Source organism: Bradysia coprophila, unplaced genomic scaffold (genome assembly GCF_014529535.1).
Source record: "Bradysia coprophila strain Holo2 unplaced genomic scaffold, BU_Bcop_v1 contig_151, whole genome shotgun sequence".
In the NCBI taxonomy this organism is placed as follows: domain Eukaryota; kingdom Metazoa; phylum Arthropoda; class Insecta; order Diptera; family Sciaridae; genus Bradysia; species Bradysia coprophila.
The window spans coordinates 7,531,393-7,554,940 of NW_023503423.1; the positions used below are offsets into that span (position 1 = coordinate 7,531,393).

The 23,548-nt window shown below is 35.5% G+C and overlaps 1 protein-coding gene across 1 annotated transcript; it reads left to right on the forward strand.

Moving 5' to 3' along the window:
• The first annotated feature begins 12,750 nt into the window (after positions 1-12,750).
• LOC119074778 lies at positions 12,751-14,137 on the forward strand. Its single transcript, XM_037181054.1, has 2 exons — positions 12,751-13,102; positions 13,210-14,137. The coding sequence occupies exon 2, from the start codon at positions 13,226-13,228 to the stop codon at positions 14,048-14,050; it is 825 nt and encodes a 274-aa protein (XP_037036949.1). The 5' UTR covers positions 12,751-13,102; positions 13,210-13,225; the 3' UTR covers positions 14,051-14,137.
• Positions 14,138-23,548: the final 9,411 nt, after the last annotated feature.

Sequence of the window (23,548 nt, forward strand, 5' to 3'; positions counted from 1 at the left end):
CGTGGAGGCCTCTGACGTTGACCTTTAATTCTGAGGTTTCGATTTGTCTTGCTTTAAGCTATTATAATTTCTGGAATGGAAAACAACTAAAAGTCATCTAGGAAAGTAAATCTTCAGTGATTTTATATACTCTGCATACTCGTACTTATACGATCTAACTTCTGTACCATGCACACGTACCAAACTACTAAATATGCGTATCGCTGTAAAGCAGAGGTCCCCCACATTCATAATAAGTAATAATTTAATCAAATAATTGCATTAGTGAGGTCACAGCACTCATCAAAGTTCACCGAGGTTACATCGATTTTGAGAAATTTTCCGGAAGTCATATTTTCTGCCGTATATCACCAAATTTTATGAAGGTAATATTTGCCCCAGGAGTACTCGACCTCAGCTTTCCAACGAACCCATACACGCCCGTGTCCTCACCACCTTACGGAAATGAAATCCGGACTACGAAACCCCATTTTTCGACTTTTGGCCACTGACAACCAGCCAGGTATGGAAGATCAAAAATATCTGAGACTGCTTTTGGGGCCTGGGAACCAAGACCTAACTAGGCATATATAAAAAAAGTCCCGGAATTCAAAAGAATCCCTCTACGTGTATGAACTCTAAAATTGGAATGTAAAATGACCGAGCACAAACAAACAACTGACTTCCATGAATGACGTACGGAATATGTGTGGAGAGAGGTTTCAAGGATTTATGGTATGACACAAAATGTACGTTAGAAGTAGACGATGGGGGTGTAAAAACATTAAAAAAGGCGAACGTTATTTATGAACAACCCTTTCCCAACCAAATCATGAATACAAACAAAATCAACGGTACAAAGAGATAAATAACTAAAAAAAAATTAATTGCGTACTAAGGCACAATCATAAAATCCCTCCATAAAGTTGTCAAGTTGTCATTTAATCAGTTAATTCAATTAAAACGTTCCCAAAAACCGACTCGTTTATATCTCTGATCGACTGAGTATGTCCGTACGAGAACCCATCGCCCACAATGTGTAATTCCACGTTTAATTCATTTCAAAAATATATCTGAAACTTTGTTGGGAATTTTAAGTTAACGTTAAAATGTTGAGAAATTAGTTTCTGTCCAAATTCCAAAATTGTTTATTGTGTTCTAGCTATCAGAGAGGCATGAACTCTTGGACCTATACAGTATTGTTACAATTCGCTTTAGTAGCAGAACGCATAACAACAGCAAAATTAATACCATTTCAATTAATTAATGGTTTAAATTCATCTAGTTTGTCATTCATTCGCAACATGATATACACATTTACAGTATACCCAATACCCATTTTGAAAGGACTGAACTTTATTAATTCTCTCTATTGTATTCAGCACATAGGGCAAATATCAATGGGAGGTTTAGCGTATTGGTATTGGGTTTTTCTGGGTTTTCTTTTCTTTACAATGAAACAACCTGAAACCAATTTTGGCAAAACTTTTCTGAGAGCTCAGATTATTGGAACGAAATTATTGCTGTTCTTTTGTTTTGTACGTTTCTTATCAATCATTGCCGAATATTACACGCAAAGAAGAACCATTTCTTCTTACACATATTGCTTAGCTACTGCCATATAACCTATAAATATTGTTAGAGATTTCGTACATGCCATACACAAGTGAAAGATTTGGAATTAATCTATTGAAAATACTGAGATCATAATGAAGTAATAGACCCGATCGTAAAGCAGCTGAAATACTTGAATTCTCGGTGTCGCCTACACATCGTTTTTCTCAACCCAAATCATCTGTTACGATGGAACACTACAGTGTATGTCTTTTGCAGAGAAATGATAACAAATGTCGCTACGTCGGGTAGGGTCAGCATAGAGACTGAGACGTCTGCTAAGATTTTTCTGGTCTTTTTGGTGTAGTCAACGCACTTCAAGCAAAAGTGGCAGCTGCCAAATATAGTTCTAATTTTGTATGACAAATTTTTCCAGTGCCAAAATTTGTTCGATACACTGTCCCGTTTCAGTACTCTATGCTTGAAGTGTGCTGGTATAGTAAAATTTCATACTGAATCCAATTGACAGGGGACAAAATGTTTTTTTAGCCCCGTACGAAGTACGAAGGGGCTTATAGGACTACGATGCCGTGTGTAATTGATGGAATTCGAAGCAGACGGTAAGGGCAAAGTGTTTGCCTATGTTCATAGATAACGAATCCACAATAAAAATTTTGTCTGTCCGTCTGTCCGTCTGTCACGTCGATATCTTGAGTAAATCAAATCCGATTTCAAAAATTTTTTTCCCCTGAAAGATAGTCAAAATAGTGAGGCTAAGTTCGAAGATGGGCGATTTTGGGTCGACCCTTCCGGAGCTGGGGCCCAATAAGTGCCTAACTGTTTTTCGACGATATCTCCTGACATTCAAACGTTACAATTGTAAGTTGTAAGTTGTTACAATACCGATCGAAAAAAAAAAAGTTTATGAAAATTGGATGACCGACTCGTGAGTTAGACCCCTTGGTGTGAACTAGGTACAGGGCGGCAAGCCGTTTTTGCTTGTAGGTTGGCCAAATTTGAACGTATTTAGATGGATTTTGCTTTATTAGATAGGTATTGACCGTACCAATCAGGGAAAAAAAAGTTTATGAAATTCGATTCACCGGAGCGTGAGCTAGGTCTCTTGGACTGAGCTTATATGTGGCTACTCGGCCGTACAGTGAAGGTGGTGTTTTTTGTTAATATCTCGAGTAAACTTTGACCGAATTTCAATTTTTTTTTGTTTGAAAGGTACTAACGAATAAAAAGCAGCCGTACTACTTTCCACCTCCTAACAAAATGGCCGTCGGCCGCCATTTTGGATTTTTGTAAAATCAATATAAATCGGTGAAAATGATACTTACTTAATTTTAGGTCAATTCGAAATTTTGTGTTACATTTGAAAGGAAAGGCGCAGTAGGCTTACGGTAAGAGTAGGGCGACGGACGAACTAGGGTCACGTACGCAATAGATGTACGGGTTTGTACGGGGCTCAGTCGCAGCAAACGCTCCGACTGTTCTGACGGCTCGTTTTACTAAAGAGCGCGTGGTCATTTTAAATACATTTTCATTCAGATAGAGAGTCAAAACAACAAGTTTTTCTCTCACGTTTTCTTTCACTTTTCGTTACCTGTGACGTCACTTTTCGTTCCCAGCTTTGTCAATTTTATTATTTTACAAAATAAAAATCAAATGTTGAAACAATTTCGGATTTCAATTGTTACGAAGAATTGAGTAACATTTGGATTACTTTAGTTACTCATGTAAATATCAGTGATTGATCGCAGTGAATAAGGAGACCGAGCAGTCAAAATATTCCAGTTTGTTGTTATATTGTGTTCGGAATGTGAATTTTTGGTCAGCCTGAATAAACCAAATAGTTTATTACATTCGCGCGGTGTTCGGATGTCACAATTACTTAACTAGAAGAATAATTCAAAAATTACATTTTAGGTCTATGTTGTTGTCTCGTTTTCGCTTATGTGATAAAATAGAGTACACAATTGTCACTATCAGTCTCGGCAAGCTTCGACTTCTTTGTGACAAGTGTGTAATTCATCAAGTTGTAATTCACTTGCTTAGGTGGAATATGTTTAACGACAGCAGAGTAAAGTAAACCAGGCAGGAGCACTCGATTTGATGTGGGACCTAAATTCATAATTAGTCCTTTGATTTTGATGCTAAACGCTTACTAATACAAAGGCATGAAAAGAATACGTAAACGATTGTAACGGGATTTAGGTCAGTTTTCATGGTTCCGGATGAATAGATTTAGGCCCATTCTTTGAATGTATTTGCGTCGTCTGCTACTGCCTGGCTTACTTTACTCTGTCGTGGTTTAGCCCAACGTTTTTCACATTTGAGAATTGATATTTAAAACCCACTTTGTTGATAAAGGAGCTTTGCCGCTCTAGTACGAAATTTCCACTAGATGTAAAACTTCTACCTTTTGAAACGAAGCCTTTAAAAAGATGACAAATTTCGGAAAATTTATGTTGTTCACAGCAACAGACGTGTTTCACAGTTTTTTTTCCCTGAAATATTTGCGACCTTATACACATGTTTGAATGTAATTTTATTAGACAGAAGCACAATGTACACCTGTTGTTAGATGACGGAAACGGGGGGTTTCCTTTTTTTATTGAATTGAAAAATTATGATTACAAAAGTTTTTCATAATGTGAGTCTCATAAATTGAAAAGAAAATTTTCCTATTCTGTTCATTTCTCTTTGTGTGACTGTGTGTGTATGTACTGGTTATGTGTACCTTTATGAAAAATCAAAAGCAAACTTTTTTTCGACATTTTTCTATAGCCTTCGAAATATATCTTTTTTTAAGTATGTTGCCAATGTCGAAATTAGGTGAATATGGCACGGTATACACACACAACTTTACAACTTCATTTAAATTTAAGTTATTTGTACACTTCAAAAGGTGTCATGGAGATAATCTCGAGGGTACATTTGATTAGCATAAAAAAATAATGTTCAGAGCAGACGACGATGTGGGTGTTGTGATTTTATAATGACAATTAATTAGGCCGTTTTCAGTTTCATTTTAGAAAGGTATGGTATTCGACGCCGCGTGTCCCTTCCTTGACCGATCGGTTTAAAGTTCGTTATAAGTGCAGAGCGTAAAGACGCGTAAATATTTGAAATCAATTGAATAAAAGTTTTGAAAATGAGCTACGGGGTTTCGTTGTATTTTGAAATTAGATACTCTATATCGCGAAAATATTTTCATAAATATCCTCAAAATTTCGTCATTTTCTCAAATTTCCACATAAAAATTTTTTAATTTGAGAAAATTTCACGAAATTGAGAAATTGAGAAAATCACGAAAATTTGAAAAAATTTTGCACCCAGTGTCAGTGTCAGTGTCAAATATATGTCCAAGGTCTTTAATTTGTGCTAGGTGATTCACCTGTTGAAGTCCTTTTTCACCAAGCATTCTGCATGACCTTCTAATTAAAAAATCTTAAATTTTTCACCAAAACGTGTGGCAACTTTAAAAAAAATAAAACTCACCGGAAACCGGTGGCGATCCACTTGTCAACGGGCAATCCATGAACGAATTCCTTAATCTATCGTCTTACTTCAGAGATTGTCATGTCACTTCGATAGAATTCTTCCTCATATAAATGTACTTGAAAACGAAAACAGTCTCTGTGAGGATTCCCTTCAAGCTCGAGCTTCAGTTCCCGTAGTGAACATCTACTGTGAGTTTAATTAAATAACATATCGGACTCCCTGTGTCAAAAAAAAATGTGTTTTTAAGAATTGAAGCGACTTACTAGCCACCTATACCAAAAGAAGCTCCGTTAGAATAGTTTTCTAATTTTTAGAAAATTCCACAAGCTGAACCTAAATTTTTTTGTTCTTCTTACACTTTGAAGTACTTGTTTTGGCATTTACAGGGGACTCATACGTCTTCATACGGTTTTACCATTACTACGCGCGAGGATGTAAATATTTAACCTACAAAAACAAGCACTTTTGTTGGTGTGAGTGGACTAGCTGAAAAACAGCTGACGAAAATGCATGCCTAAACTTACCGACGTCCACTGTACAAGTATAGAAAGTGTACAACAAGAAGCATTGTGTGGATAATGTTTGTAAATTAAAGAAACAGGAAAAAGAATTGTTACGCAAAATCTTCCAGCGAAATAGCTCTATTTGAGATTATGCTTCCTAACATATACCATCTAAGCTGCTATTTACTGCATGAACAACTCTGACAAACAAGTCAATCGAATAAAAACCCCTTTTACCTAATCTGAAATTTGGCTTCAATATCCCCGACCTCAAGTTTGCCAACAACACAAAATTATTATATATTTCAAGAGTAATGCTTGTATATGGCTGGGTAAGGTTGTCTGGGTGATAATATAGAGTGTGTGTCATGGAGTTGGCAAATAAATACATTATTAACAGATCACAATTTAAGCTTTAATGTAAATGTTTCCGTCGACTTATCACATGTATTAATAGCGAATAGCATTTTCTAGCAATCGTTATCGCAATTAATTCAACAATTTACAATGGCATGGCATCAAAGTAATGTTTACTAATACTCATGTTGTATATGAAAATAAATTGTGTGTTTCGCCACCCCTCACTTGTTTTCGCAAGTAATATTCAACTCAATATACCTTATCACCGTACTAACATTCATTTTGAGATAAGTTTTTCCAATTATATACTGTTTTCGTTAGCATACCGAAAAATAAACACTCCGGGTTTTTCGATAATATTTGTATATTCGGTGTGTTTGTTATGTTGTAATATTAGAAAAATCAATAATTCCAGGCTGAAGAAATAAAACTTTTCAATCAAATCGTGTTTGCCATCATATTGCACACAAAATTTGTGTAACGTGTAAGAAAAATATTCTTTTTTTTCCCCCCGATTTTCTTGTTCCATTTTTATAACATTTTATCTAAACATTTTGATATTTCCATAAGGCTGTCAATTTCAATAAAATATATAAATATACGGGCTCTAAACAGGCGTAAATTACGACGACATAGTAGAGTGAACCAGGCAATGAAGCAGTAGTGGCCGATTTGAGGGTGAACCTGTAGGCTTTGATTATTCGAATTTCGCGCGTAAACTTATAGTATGTTTCAATTGGCTCACGTCATATAATGTTGACGGAGATCGAAGATCAATGAACTGGTTTTGAGCACTTCGTGAATAGTCTATTACTGGATTCAATAGAAATCAATCGCCCAAAACCACTTACAATGGAGGTGTGACGCAAGTCCTGTTATCCACTTACAAGAGAACTGATATCGGTGTAGGTGACGCTTACAGATTCGACACGCAGAAAGGTATGCGTCACAAATGGCAGCTGATGAGGAAAGTACACGAAAGTTTTGTCAACGAAAATCTTACCAGAAATATTTTAGAAAGAAAATTATGATAAAAAAGTTTGCGTCAAAAAGTGGCAGTGCTTTCTTCCGGTTGAATTCCATTCTTTAAAGGAATATATTTCACAATTTTAAAAATTTTCCTTCCTCAACATCTGCCACTTGTGACGCAAACTTTTTTCAGTCCTACGGAAAAAATTTGTTTGTCAAATTTTTCAGTTTAAACGGACTTGCGTCACGGCCCTTCACTAACGTAGGTCCATGATAGATTACAAATTGAATGAAATTGAATTTGGATAAATGTCATTGAATATTTAAGGCCAGGTTAAGGTTGTTTACATCGCAATGTAAACATTGTGGCCTTAAGGCCAGGTTTACAATGTTTACATTGCGATGTTGTCTCATTTCCAGGACCTGAACTCATAAGACCACGGTTTGCAACAAGGTCTGCTAAAACTTCGAAATTCGTGTTATGAAAAATGTTGTGTGAACAAATAACTATTCTGATCGAAAGCCGTTCAGTTACAACCAAATTCCCGACATTCTTCCGATTCGCAATAGTAATTAATGGGCCAATTTTCTACGCAGGTAGATTCGTATATTTTGCAGAAAAAATCCATTCCGAGTTCACAGGTCTATCCAATCCAACCTTTATCAAAAATATTTGGATGGGTGTGGGGTGTAGGTGGTCTGAGCCTACATTGTATACATTGCTGTGATTCTATGTTTTGCTTCGGTATACATATACATGTCGTACAACATTTTACTATGATTATCTGTATCACAATATCAATATCATGTCGTCTATGTTGTAGAAAACGAAGAAAAAAAAAACAGAAAAAATCAAACGACCTGTTGATTCTGTATGTAACATGTTTTCGAAAATTGACGTTGTTATACACAGTCTCATCTTATAAATGAGGATATTTAGGGGTGTAATGGATGTAAATGTTCTACAATTTGTAAGCTACAGTGATTAATGTACGTATTTAGGGTGGGACGGATATATTTTTTAACAATCTAATTAGGATATTCTGAGAAAGTAATTTGAGCAATCACCGGATACCAATATTTGCAAAACAATTTTCTACGCGACAGGAGACTTTCGATGATGCTTTTGCCGAGCTTTTCTGAAAGAAAACCTTGCACTTTTGTTACGAAAGTGTTTTGTTTTGATCTTTTTACTCATTTATAGCTTCTCGGTTTCTTCACAAATGTTACCAACAGAAAATGTACTGGCCTCGAAGCCTCGAAGTACTAGATTTAGGTGAGTGGGATGAGTTATTCCATTCTATGAATAGATTTTTCGAATGGTAGCAGTAAAAATTCTTATTTTTGGTTCAATTCGGTCCACGCTAATGTCACACACAGAAAACGTGGAGAACATGGATGGATGGAAGATCGAACTTTAGTGCATCAAATGTAATCAAACTTAAGCATAATGTCTATAGAACTTGTGGAATTCGTTGAAGGGAAAAACGTTCACACAATTTTACCGCTATATAAAAGTCAATTTATCACGAGGTGGAATTGTTAGTAAGTACTTAATCCGCTTTGCATTTGGAACAGCTTTTTGTGTCTTTTATTTTCGCTAAGTTCACGTTAACAACCATTCTGAAAGCTGATGATAATTGTCTAATTTACGAGCAATTAAATCAAGGAACGAAACTTTTAAATCATTGAACGCTCGACACAAATCTTATTGCATTTTCAATAATTTTTCTTTGTGCTCCGCCTAATAAAATGAAATGTAAATAGTGGATGGTGGATATGGGCTTCTGGTGTAAATTACACGGTGATTACGACTAAGTATGTTTACATTTCAGTTCGTTTGACAACTTTTGTAATTACATTGATTGAGTCCAACAGAAGGTATGTATTTATCGAGTCGTATAACAAACACTGTTGTGCTAATAGCTTGTATCTGATTACATTATTGAAATGGACGGAAATGTCGAAGAAATTAAGGATAATAAGAGGAAAAGATTACAAATTTTGATAAAAAATACCTTCGGAGACCTAGTAGACATTGAACTTCAATGATTAAAGTTGGGTATTTGACAAAGGACCGAGATTATTAGCTATTAGCGATTTTCTGTGAATTTTGTTGATTCGAGGCGAGGCCGAAGTGAAGAGAATTTGTATGCTTGTTTCGAGCTATGTACACAACTTTACACACGTCGAACTAAGAAATCCATTACAACCCTAGGGTTGCAAAATACATATTAAAATCCATTGCACAACTGTGCTAGATGTGTAAATTATATTTGATTTCAGTCGATAATGTCAATCTATAGTAAATTGAAAAACCATATTTATGATGCATGAAATATGAGTTCGTTCAAAGTGATTTTCGTGGTATTTCATTATTTACTCACTTACCCCTTTAACTGTTTTAATGACACAAAAAGAGCGATTAGAGCACCACTCTTTCTTCTTTTTTTTTTTTTTGAAATGAATAATGTTTGCTTTCACTGGTCATTATTTAATGAATTTAGTGTAGATAGATATTATGATTTGTGTACCACATTAGTTTGCTATATTAAAAAATTACGAACAGACATGACAAAAAATCTATAAAATACATCGAAAAGAAAAACAAATTTAGTTGGAATATAAACATGACCTATAAAAAAGGGTTAAAACCAACGCTAGTACATTAGTACATTACATATTTTAATGGACGTTTGTAATTAAAATCGAAAGTCAAAAGCAAATGAAGGACAGTCCAAAATAATTCAATTTAAAATTGTATAACCGCTCGTAATTTAACAACAATTTCGTTGATGAAACGAACCTCATTCTCCCTTGAATGGAAGTCAATGTTTGCTGATGGAAACAGCTCTGGAAACCGTAAGCCTCGTTCCAGGGATGTTTTTCCGCAGAATTTTGGTTGTTGGTGAAACAGAAAACGAAGTCGAAATGATACAGTGGAGTAGAAGCACGAAGGAAATTTTCTGTAGATTTTTGCCATGGAATACAATGAATTTTTATTTGAAATCACGAAAACAATTTTCTCTGACTTCACAAGGTTTCAACTGAAATAAAAATCATTTCTCTGTATCGGAATACAAGAAGTTGCGAAATGTGAGAAAAAATCAATTTTCTTTATTTCTTGTTTGTTGTTAAGCATTCACGGAAAACGATATTCGTGAAATCTGCTACTTCCTTTGTTTAAAGTCTTACGCATAGTGTTTTATACGGAATCTTTTACTTCAATTGTTTAAAATTTAATTTTACTACGTGGAAGAACAGTATAAACGACATATTTTCGTTATCATTGTCGATAACACCCGAATAACACCCGACTAGCTGTTTCTGAAAGGCAATAAGAGCTGAGGATGCGGAAGAACGGAGTGCCAACAAGAAAACTTGGATCATCCCTATCTTCTTTCTTTTAAAATTGTTATGCCAATTCGGTTTTTTTTTCTTCAGTCTTTGATGTTGATATTGTCGAAGACTAATTCGAATATACCTGGCTGAAAAAATGATGTTAAAATTTAAGTGCATTTATACTCAAATTGAGAAGAGGGATAAACAGAACGACACAGGAAATTACATAAATCATGCAAAATGTTTTTATAAACATCCATAAACGCAAACAATAATTAAATTCATTTGGCTTTTTTTCCGGCTCAGACAAACCTTTATGCAAATCTTATTCCACAACGTACAAGAAATGTGTATATCAACTGCTGTCAAATGCTTTCATAATGGTCCGTTGTGATGATGGTGAAAAGTGCTGAGAACGTTCGAAATGTTGATCCGAAAATTTCAAAAAATTTTCGTTGAAAGTTAAATATTTTTTTTTAACTTTTTAATGGTTCGGAGTGAAATGTAAAAAGCGTTTTATGATTAACAAAAGGGAAAAAAAATGAATGAAATGGTAACAAAGCGGAGTGAGTGTGTTTCAGTGTAGTACTTCAGTTACATATTTCTCGGCAACGTGAGGTATATGATCATTATATTTAACGGCTTATAGTAGATTATGCCATTGTTTGGAACTTCTTTTTTTCATGCCACGGGCCAAAGATTCTTCAAAGACGAGAATTGTTCTCGTAATTTGGTCAGACAATCTCGTATTCCAATCACGAAATATGGTTTTTGCTAATGGTAAAAAGCATTCATGTTGTTTACGTGAATGAAAAACGGTTCTTTCATTTGTTTTGTTATATAATCCTTGCGCCATTCAGGACAGAATATTCAACAAATTCATCGGAACCACTCAGAAAAATAAATCCACGTTCTGGGGGCCGTACATAAATGACGTCAAATTGTTTTATTGCATTTTTTCCTCCCCCGGTCTCACTCGAAAATAGTCCAATGAAATTCCGAAATTTTTCGGCTTCCTCCTTTGTATAACACAAAAACGCAGTAGTAAAGTTTTGCAGATCCTTCATTAGAACCCTGTGAATGGACACGTACCAATTAAATCAACTGGTTGAAAATGAAGTTATATGAAGTAGATTTCAGTTTGCTTTCTATTGTCACAAAATGTTATTTGCATTTTGGAGGAAAATAAGTGCATTAGCCGCTGGCTGGATTATATTTCTGGTGATGAGTGTTTTTTTTTAATATAAAAACACGACAAATGTGCTTTTATCTGCATCATTAGTACAGCCATGAAATTATAACAAAAGCTTTTATCATTCCGTAGCTGTTTGTTTGCACAACAATTTTCATAGAAAATACTTGGTTATATACCGCACCGCACGTCTGAGTTATATATATTAAACTCGAATGTTTGCACGTCTATTGAGGATATTCTTTGCAATATTTTTATGGCATATGTTGAACAAGGAGAACCGACTCTTTTTTTTCTTATGAAGATTTAAATCTGATCAAAGAACTTTAACTTCTTAACAGTGAATGCAAATATCATGTAAACAGCTGCTGGGCGGATGCAATGATGCTTACAAGGGGAAAAAGATGGTTTGGTAGGATTATCAAAAGTAGCGAAAACATTCACAAAGAAAACATTTTGCTTTTTCATAGTTCTTCAAAGAAGACTTAGACATAGACATAGTGAATGACCGAGCCTACAAATTGAATAGTTAAATGGAGAAAGGAGACGTGTCGCATTAGTGAATTATAAGAAAATGATATTTTGTTGATTTTTCTCTGTTTTAACTATCTTTTTTAAGTTTGACGTTGTCAATAAAGGTTTTTTTTTATTAGTTTCAAGCGAAAAAAAAACATCGTAAGCCTCATAACGGGGCTAAAAGACACATCGATCTTAGTGACATATTTTTGGCGAGACATTTTTTAACTATATTAGCAATCAAATCATTGAGAAAGTCTTCTGCTATAATCAAATCATTCTACAGAACTTAACAAATATGCAACGAAAGTTTGCGATTTCCTATTCACTAACTTTACCGAAATTGTCATTGTCGATTGCCATTTACCTGATTATAAATCAGTTCTTTTGACATGATCCCAGGCAAGGCATGTTATTCAGAATAAATTTATTTTAAGTTTACCTTAACATGAACCCAGTAAAATTAATTACGAGTCACTTCAATGACAAATTACTTCGAAATAATCTTTTCACGTTAACTGGAAATGAGTTTCACTTAATAGAAAGAGGGAAATGCGATAAAAGTTCCACATGGAGTCAAAAGGGAAAATCCAGAGAAAGTGTTGCTGGTGACTTTGGTTTTGTAACTAACAGGGACTATTTTTTGTGAAAACATTTTTCCAGATTTTCCTAATATTTTCCTTAAGATATTCAAAAATTAGTTTTGGGAAAATTAAAAAAAAACGTGTGAAAACTTAAGAAAATTTGGTAAAATGTGGGAAAATGTTCAGCCAAAATTAATCGCTCTAAGTAAAGTATGCAAAAGTATGCAAGGTTCAACACTGATACGAAACAATCACTTAATATGCTTAAAATCATCGATATGACGAGTGATATTGCCAGATGTAAGTTAACTCCAACAAGCATTGTAAACCCCTTCTCACACACACCGCGAACCAAACATGACACCACTCGAGAATATACAACTACTCGATCTCTTTCATTACCAACACACCGATTCTCCCACATTAAATCAAACTCCATCATTGAGTCGCATTCAGCCACATGGTGGCAAATTAATTCAAAAGTTTTAGCTCAAATAAGGAAAAAGCTTTCGGTTAATGGCAAGCGTAATTCGAATTATTTAGTTACAACAAAACCAGCAAACAAGTTGAACCATCGCTATTCAAAATTAAAGGTAATAAATGAAACAAAACCCATCGTAACACTAAGACTCCCTCAACTAACCTCAAAATACTTTTCAATCTCACTAAAACCAAATTCATTCCCTCTTAATAATAACAGATCGCAAACACCGAACATGTCAAAGGATGTAATAAGCCCTAGAAGTGAAAATCGACTCCTACAATCGGACAACGAGGACAACGAATTAAATACAACAATAGTGTTTGGACCGAATCGTATATACCGAACCATTAGCGAATCGTCGTTGAGCGGTATATCAGCAAACCTCAACAATTTGGAGGTAACGAATTCCTCTAAGCGTAACCACCGTTCCATGGTATTCTCGGAAGATACAACAGAAAAATCGTCGTCGTCTACTCCGAAAAAATTGAAACCATCAGTCACAATGCCGCCGCTTGTTTCCGAAGTGGTTAAAAATGACTTCCACATCGTCGACATTGTTTCGGACGATGCAGCAATTGAGTTCTTCAGTGAGACGCAAGGCACCAGCATATACACCGCCGTGCTAAAAGAAATCACTCGAGCGAAAGACATCAGCAAAATCAACTTTGAGGATAGCTTCCTCGACCGGGGAAAATTTCGCTACATCTGTTCAAATGCCACAACTCGGGATTGGCTCACTTCGATAATCCCAGGTATTATTCCATGGGGAAACGCGAAAATTAAGTCAATCAATCAAGGGGCCCCACCAACTCTGTTCAAGTACACAATGATCGTGTCGATGCCATCGCTCGAGCCACCCGATATTTTCACTCTCATGGCAGCGCAAAATGTCAATCTGGATACCTCCAATTGGAGATGCGTTTTTCGGTCCAAAGTCGAAAAGAATAAGCAAACGTGGATCGTCAACGTCGATGAAAATTCACTTCCAGCACTTAAGGAAGTCGATTTCAAACCGTACGCCGGCAGCAGCCGGATAAAAATGTTCCCGAAAAAGTGAATGAAGCAGCAGCGATCACTAATTTGTAAAATCCATTCCCATAAATTGAATAAAAATGAAAAATTTATTTCCCAGCATACAAATCAACTCTTGTTTTTACCATCAAGGCGATTATCGTACTCAGTAGCCACACTCCCAGTAGGATGTTATACACAACGCCTAGAGCCACTTAACGTAAACTGTTTCCAAGATGAAGAAAAATAGATTAGAATTTTTCCAAGGAAACATGGAACACTGCAAAGCAGCCAGCATAGAAATTAATTATCTGAGATTCGAATCACAACGATTTATCGGCATGATCCAAGAGCCTTATATTCTCAGGAATGAGATTAAATTAATAGACAAAACGAAATATCAAATCATCTCATACAAAGGCAGCAATAAATTAAGAGCGTGTATTTTAGCATCTAAGAACTGCGACATCTTCCCGTTAACACAATTCTGTACGGGGGACTTAGCAGTAATTTCACTGAAGGTTAAATTGAACAAAGTTGCAAATACAATCGTGATAGCATCATGCTATACTCCCTCGGAAGCGAACATTCTTCCCCCCAGTGCTGAGGTTACTCAGTTAGTGGCGTATTGCAAGAATAACAATCTTCCTCTGATATTAGGTTCCGATGCGAATTCGCATCACACAGTCTGGGGCAGCTCAGATTGTAATCCGAAAGGCGATTCATTGCTCGAATTTATTCTGAGCTCTGACCTTGTAATCCTAAACAAAGGAAATGAACCCACCTTTAGAAATAGTATTCGAGACGAGGTACTAGATATAACTCTAGCATCGCTACATGTAGCCAATCTTATTAAAGACTGGAGAGTGACCGATGACATCTTGACATCTGACCATAGGTGCATCAGATTTGCTATTGACACCGACAAAATAGACACGCTGAAATTTAGAAATCCAGCAAATACAGATTGGAACTCATTCCAGAGAAACTTGTCAAAGGCAATACTGCCTGTAACTGGGCGAATCGAATCAATTACGAATCTAGACAGCAGAGCCGATGAACTTTTAAATGCTATCATAAATAGTTACCATGAGTCGTGTCCACTGAAGACGTACAAAGATGGCAGGTCAGCACCATTCTTTACATCCGACGTGAAAAACTTTAGAACGACTGTAAGGAAGGCTTTTAATGAAGCCAAAGGGAAATCGCCCGATAAGGTTGCCGCTAGAAGAGCTGCGCAAAGTATGTATAACAAATTCTTACGCAAGAGTAAAAGGATCAAATTTCAACAATTTTGTAATACCGTTAACTCACACTCAGGAGCCTCCCGGCTATTTAAGTCTTTATCGAAAAACTCAACTAATCCTTTAGGATCATTAAAGCTTCCCTCGGGAGAATTTACGGATTCTACAGAAGCCACCCTTCAACATCTGCTAGAAGTACATTTTCCTGGTAGTACTACAGCCCCGACTCTAATCAATCATGATTCGTTATTATTGAATCCGTCCACAGATGACGATAATATGGCAATAGCCGAATCCATAGTATCCAAGGAAAAAATAACGTGGGCAATATCTACATTCTCTCCTTTTAAGTCAGCAGGAGAAGATGAAATCTTCCCCGCCCTATTGCAATATGGTTCTGATTCGATGAACGATCACCTGAAAGAAATCTATATTGCCAGTATTCGTTACCAACATATTCCCAAATGTTGGAGAGGAGTGCGCGTTGTATTTATACCCAAATTGGGGCAACAAACTTACACTGCAGCGAAAGCATTCCGGCCGATCAGTCTTACTTCTTTCTTGTTAAAGACATTGGAGAAATTGATAGATCGCTACTTGAGAGATGGAATACTTAAAGAGTTTTGCATACACAGTCGTCAGTTTGCTTATCAGCCAAGAAGATCATCCGAAACCGCTCTGCATCACCTAGTGCATAGAATAGAAAAAGCATTTAACCAAGATGAGTTTGCTCTTGGTTGCTTTATTGACATAGACGGAGCATTTAATAATATGATATTTGCTGCAATAAGGAAAGCATGTATCGCACATGGAATCAACCTTACTGTAACTGTATGGATTATTAAAATGCTTAGGGATCGAATTGTATCCTCCTACCTTAATACTGCCAAAGTAAGCGTTTTCGTAAGCAAAGGCTGTCCTCAAGGGGGTATTCTACCGCCTTTACTATACTGTTTGGTTAAAGACAGCTTACTATCTTTACTTAATAATGCTGGCTTTTACTCTCAAAGCTTTGCCGATGACCTCGCAATTCTCCTAGTAGGAATCTGCATCTCGACCCTGTCAAACTTGATGCAATCAGCACTAAAACTAGTTGAATCCTGGTGTCATAGTAGGGAGCAATCAGCGAACCCAGATAAAACGAGACTGATATTATTCACTCGTAAAAGGAAGGTTACAGGACTCAAAAAACCCAAATTTTTTGGCAAGGAAATCGATTTTTCCGAATTTGTAAAATTTTTGGGCGTCATATTAGACTCAAAACTATACTGGATCATCCATTCAGAATACGTCATTAAAAAAGCGGTAGCATCCCTATGGCAATGTCGCAGATTATTTGGCAATGACTGGGGGATTAGCCCCAAAGTACTCCATTGGATTTACACAGCCATAGTAAGACCAAGACTATGTTATGGAGCAGTAGTCTGGTGGCCCAGATGCGAAGTGAAATCTGTTCAAACCCAACTGAGTAAATTACAAAGATTAGCATTAATTGGAATCACTTCCGCCATGAAAACTACCCCAACAGCAGCACTCGAAGCACTATTGAACATAGAACCGCTACATATTCACATCAAGTCTCTTGCCAAGTCGTCCCTTTTAAGGTTCAAACAGTCTGAACTCTTGATCAATGATGCCAATTTCGGGCACACTAAGTTGTGGTCAGCCATGTCCCAACAAATACCTGAAGTCAATATGCCCTGCGACTTAATCATCCCAACTTACAGATTCGAAAAATCATTTAAAGTAAATATACCGGATCGTAGTTTCTGGGATACCCCGAATGCAATTGCACACAATCACTTCTCGTGGTTCACTGATGGATCAAAAAAGGACGATCTAACCGGGTCGGGAATATTTTGCCCTAGCATAGCTAAAGAAATATCCGTGTCACTAGGAAATTTTTTAACAGTATTCACTACAGAAATTACTGGAATCATGGAATGCTGCAGAGAAATAATTAATAACCACGAAGCTAATGTCTCACCCATAAATATTTGCTCAGACAGTCAAGGTGCAATTAAAGCGATTAGCGGCTTTAAATTTTCATCTTCAATAGTCCTTGAATGTCGCGATACTCTAGAAGAACTATCTGGAAAACACCAAGTGTCACTTATTTGGGTTCCAGGGCACACGAATGTCGCTGGTAACGAAAAAGCAGATGAACTAGCAAGATTAGCTTCTAGTACACCTTTCATAGGACCTGAGCCAGCAATGGCCTTATCATTCTCAACACTTAATCGGCTCATTCTGAACAGTAAAACCAAAGAATTCAATAATTATTGGAATACCCTAGACTTTGCCAGACAGGCAAAAATATCGATCAGAATAAACAACAAAAATTCGAAATACTGCCTGTCACTCGATCGGAATAACCTCAGAAGACTTGCCGGCATACTTACAGGTCACAATTCTCTAAAGAAACATCTCCACACAATTGGGGTGGCAGACGATCCACACTGCGAAAAGTGTGGTGAAATCGAAAGCACAGAACACTTTCTTTGCGAATGCCCAGCATACATTATGGCTCGATCACAGTATCTAGGTTCATACGTAACCAAGTACACCTCGATATGGAGTATCGCTCCATCAAACATCCTCAAATTTCTAAACAAGACTAAAAGAATATAAACGACCGTGGGTACGCACAACAGGCCCATCTGAGGCTTAGGTGCAGGCGTAAAAGCCACCCACTTATTCTATCTATCTATCTAAAGTATGCAAATGTTATATGGCAAAGGAAAAGAACTGATAGAAAAAGAAAATGTTGTGGAATAGGAAATGAACCAAATTTAATGAGGGTTTTCGGTAAAAAAGAAAAAAGACTGGACCGCCATTTGTTAACTGCCTCAAAAAGGCTCGGAACAATTTTCAAATAAATTATTTTTCTTTGAAAAAATCTTTATTTCTTGAAGTGTTGAAAAATTGTCTTCATAAATTTGGTTTCAGCAGGAAAAAGGAGGGCGTTAGGTATATTGTAGTATACATATTCGAGACTCTAGAATATTCAGGTTTCGATGTACTTTTCCGGGAAAGAGATGAATTTATTGAGTATGAAAATTAATATCTGATTTGTTTCGTTGTTATGCACTGAATGATTTGACAAACATTTTTTATAAAAAATTTCCATTCAAATACTAACTGATTTCTCATATTTTTATTATTCCCCGAAATTCTCGGAAAAATTCTTTTTGTTGAAATATTTGACGAGAATTTTTTTATATATTTTTCCACTCAATTGAACACAAAGAATTTATTTCTTTTATCTTTTTTCAGTAGCACGACACACACAAAAAAATTGTTCCAAATTTTCTATTGTTATTTATTTTGATTTTAATTTTCCCGTTCAATTTCCATAATATTCCAATAGCACTGTATCCAAATTTTTGCCAGCACAATTATTTAGTATCGCGAACGGTATGCATTTACATATTAAATTGTTTTCGATAAATTTTATGTCCGAATAAAAAACATCTTCCCGTATTTCATGCGAAGATATCACAGACTTTATCTCACTTTGTTATTTTATATAAAAAAAACTAAAGAAAAACAAAAGAAAAAAAAGAAGAAAATTTGTCGAAAGAAGAAGCTAATTTATTTTCCTGTATTCGGTTACACAAAGCCAATGATCAACGGCTTCAAATCTATATTCTACACTAGTCACACACAAAAAAAAGACCCAAAAATTGTATTTTTCTATATACAACACACTACGAAGGAACCACGCTATGGTGCGTTTTTCATACAAATTGTTGCATGTTCCACTTGCGTTTCTACCGACGTTCGCACAATACTGACTGATAAACGGTCTACGGAAAATTTGCTCAACTTTTCCCTCATTCGTTGGAATGAAGCAGATGATATACGTACGACAGGGTAACACACAATTTATTAGAAAGAGACAGCAACGATCGTCCCCCTGATTACAAATAACGAACCGTATAAAGGAAATTATTATAATTTCCCCTTAGTACCTATAATGTGTTGTTGATAGTAGATCGTTTGATTTATTTGTCTTATACGTCTACATAGATTCATTTTCCAACGTATTCAGACATATAAATCCTAGGGCTTTGCATATACTTCACATTCTTCACATACATTCACGTCGTCTAGGCCTAAAATTAATTCGATTTTGTTGGACTAACATTCTTGTTCATTAATTCAAACATAAAAATGGAATAGGGAAATGTTTTACGATTATTATTATAGCTCGCTGTGTCTCGTCCCCGCCATACCGCTGTAGATTAATGCCTGTTCAGCCTTTCAAACCTATAAAACAAACAATATTTGAACATCACGCTCTGTTTATTGATATGCCGTGGCTTGAACTTTTACGATTATTATTTTATGGAGCTTTCGTTCCGAATTTAATACGAATCCGCGCGACAAAAACTTCATAAATAAAAGTTTTGAGTTGTAAATGCATTAGCAAGCTACTGGGTTTACCTTTGAAAGCTGTGACAATATTCGCGTAGGTTAATTTATCATTCGAATTTCCTTTCTTGATTTGTCGTTTTATAGTCTTACTTTGTCGTTTTCAGTATTTGACGGCGGTAAATGAAAATGTAGCTAGTCTTGGTATTTGTAAATTTTGTAATATGTTAAAATCAGTTCAGACAGTGATTGAGGTGACTGCGACATAAAAAGTAAATGAATTTTTCTTGGTCAATATTTTAATTGGAATTGAACTAGAAAATCGACAAAATGAGCCAAATCAATGCACTACATGCATGAGTTATCGTAGTGAAAACTGCCAAATAGAGTACTTTTCTAATATATTTCTACGTATGCAGTCTAATTACAGTGGCAAGAATTGTTCGATACTCTGTCCAGTTTCAGTACTCTATTTAAAGTACCACTCATGCTTGAAGTTCATTGGCCAATTGCCTGCACTTGAGTATACTCAACAGGTTGAGCGACTAGAGAAATTATCGCTTTACACTAGTCCGAATAAAAATGTTCTAACAATCTACTATTTTTGCTGACTAGAAATTAGTTATCAGATGGATAAAACTGTAGAGAATTTTGGCTGGTAAATATCTAATTTAATTGTTCGATTCCTAGAAACATGAATTATCTTTTCATGAGAATGTTCTTCATCGAGGCCGATTAAAAATCAATGTATTAAATTCTCTGAAAATTCACAATCACTCCCATTCGCAGTATTCTGCTATCAAGTTTCTCTCAAATTTATTTTTCATTTACCATTTTTTCATACGCTGCATCACCCAAAATCGAAATTCTGAAGAGCGCTTACGGCATTTATCAAATTTCAATGCATTCAGTTATTCGAATAACATTGGCGAACAATAAGTTTTCTACGAATAGGAAATATAGATATGCACATAGAAGGTAGACTACCGATATGCAACCTACCGATTTTCTGGCATAGTGGGAGTCTGCACATTAAAATATTATATAAGTAACATTTATCAATTAAATCCTAAAGCAAAGTAGAATTTTCTTTTGTATTCGTTTTTTTTTTCGTTTTATTCCGAGTTATGTAATGGATTTTAGTTGTTAAGGGCACCGAAAGAAGTGCTTGTAGCATTAAAAGTACGATTTCGACGAATTCAATTAAATAACTATTTTTGCTTTGAATAAAATTTTACGTCGATTAAGTCAAAACTTGCAATTCTCACTGCTTCTGCAATATAGAGTTTGCGCAAATGACGTATAAACTTATAAATCCGAATTTATGAGCTACAAGTCGCGTGGTTATATATCGACTACTTATAAAAGTTCTAAGTTCACAAGTTTATAGGTTAAACGTTTATAAGTCGAAGTTCTAGAGATGGTGACCTGGTGGACCATGTAAAGTAATAAATCTTTAGGAACCAATGTAAAGTCGGTTCAAGAATCCCTAAAATTTATAAAAATACTGTAGTCACGTGAATTTTGAATGTGGAATTTATTTATCCGCAGAAACCTGAAAAATCCTGAAGTTCTTAAGGAGCGTTAGAGAAGTAAAATGTTTTCGTTATTCTTCCTGATTTGACCTCAGAAGATGAGTTCATGCAACACATCTCTGCAGAGGGATTCATTTGAAAAACGACCTACTGGGAGCCCACTCACAATTCTGCCTCCTTTTTAAGGAATAAAGGAGGATATTTCGATAATTTAAGGAGCATTTCAGGAGTTTTAAAATATGAGATTTTAGATTAAATTTGATGAATTCGAAATTTTTTTGACTTTCCAAAGTCATATTAAGGATATAAGAAGTAGAATTTTTGGTGTTTCTCAGAGAATATTCTTTTGAAAATATTTTCCGAATTTCACAAATATTTTATCGAAGATTTTTCCAAAAAATGTTTACTCTAGATAAGATACCCAACGTACCCTAAGTTCACGTAGTTAGATTTAAAAAAATAAATTAGCCTGGTTACTTAATTTTTTGTCTTTTTTTTATTTTTTTTTTATTTTATCTTCTTGCTACTTGTAATGACTGCCTTGATGATTTATCTAATTTACGTTCGCTAACTACAGCTGAAGAATTGTTATTACCATCATCAATTAACTTTTCGGCGACTTTTAACTTTAAAGTCTCCGCTGCTATTTCAGCTTCGATGCTTTGAATTTTGGCCTCTTTCTTATGCTTTTCGTTTTTGTCTGACTCGTTTTGTTTCGATTTTGCTAACAACGCCTTTCGCTCTTTTTCTACATCTAATGTAAAAATTTCTTTTACGGGGCGACGAACAGAGGTCTTACAATTTTCGAATAATTGGAAAATCTTACACTTTATCGTAGAAATACAAAGTATTCTAACTATCCGAATAGCCGCAATCGTTTCTTCTAAGAGCTGCTCCTTGAAATTTCGGGAAACACAAATTTATTTACGCTAAATCCTCGCTCAGGATCAGCATTCCTATGATTGAGGAATAAATACGCATTGGCCACACTAGATGGCCAAACTTTTCTCAAACACGATACACACCAGACGAAAGTGAACAATTGATTGACAATAAATGATTAAGTTGCCAGCGGCATCAACACAATCGATGAAAAGAACAATTGAAGCAATAGGGTTTTGCAAGTTCCTTTTAGCACTATCGATCTCATTTGTTGAATAATTTGGGTTTCATGAGCTTTTTTTGGTGAAGTAAGCGAGGAACGGTTTTGAATATGTGTATATGGTTCCACAGTCAGAATTAAAATGTTAGATGTTTTAACTAAAGTGAAACTAAAAATAAGGAGTTTGAGGATATTAAGGAGGTTTCAGGAGGATTTTTGAAAATCAAGGAGATTTAAGGAATCAAGGAGGATCGGGCTCCCTGGACCTATGTGCCTAGGTATGCGTCGATGCTTGCATGTCTAGCGAGAGATGATTGAAAACATGAACTTTTGGGGCAAATAGTCGTTCATGGGGGATAGAATGCACCCCTAGCGAGTTACGAGCAGTTGTAAGTATGGGTAAAAATTTGATTTTTCTGATGAACTTCTGTCGGTTCCTGTGCATGTATAAATACACATGTATTTTCACGACATTCTCATTATCTTCTTAATTTATCGTTGGTCGAATCATCATATTTCCATTGCAATTGTTTACGAGCGGAAAGGTTACAGGCCAATCAGATTTCTGTTGTATTTCGTTTAAGTTTTCTTGATCTTTATATTGTCCAGTGCTGCGGTTGTACCTTTTCTGTTGTTTTCAGTCATTTTCATGTATTAATTCATTATATTTCCGAATAATTTTGGAAGATTTTGAAGAGCGAAAAATTTTTCTTGCCTTTCATCGTTCGTAGCCTACCACTGTATAAATAAGATTTATAAGTTCACTTATAACTTATATGTCATTTGCGCAAACTTTCTATTGACTTGTATATCCACGTCGACATAACATTAAAAGAGTATTACAATCAGGTAGATTTCAAGCAAGTCAGAAACTGGAACATAAATATATTGAGTAGTAAAAGTTAAATGGAGAAGCAATCAAAGTTTAAACGAACATTTTTATAATAGTTATTTATGTAACAAGAATCGTATGAAGGTATATTATCGCACTAGATGTCAGATTGCCAATACGAGGCGAAGCCGAGGTTGGCAAGACATCGTGTGCGAAAATATACCAGCATACGATTCGTGTTGCATACAACGTTTTATGCAATGGAGAAAATCGACTAAATATCGAAGATAATTGTAGTGTGACGTCAGCACCACGTCGCTTTTATCGCACTAGTGCGATAAAACTATATGGAAATTAGGGATGTGCGATGGTTCGGGGATCAGGATGGAAGGGGTCCACAAAAAATTCTTACCATCCCTAGATGTCAAAAAAAGATTTTAAATTTTTTTAAAAA

Coding starts and splice junctions, on each gene's coding strand:
- LOC119074778 (XM_037181054.1), top strand. CDS start 13,226: ATGTCAAAGGATGTAATAAGCCCTAGAAGTGAAAATCGACTCCTACAA.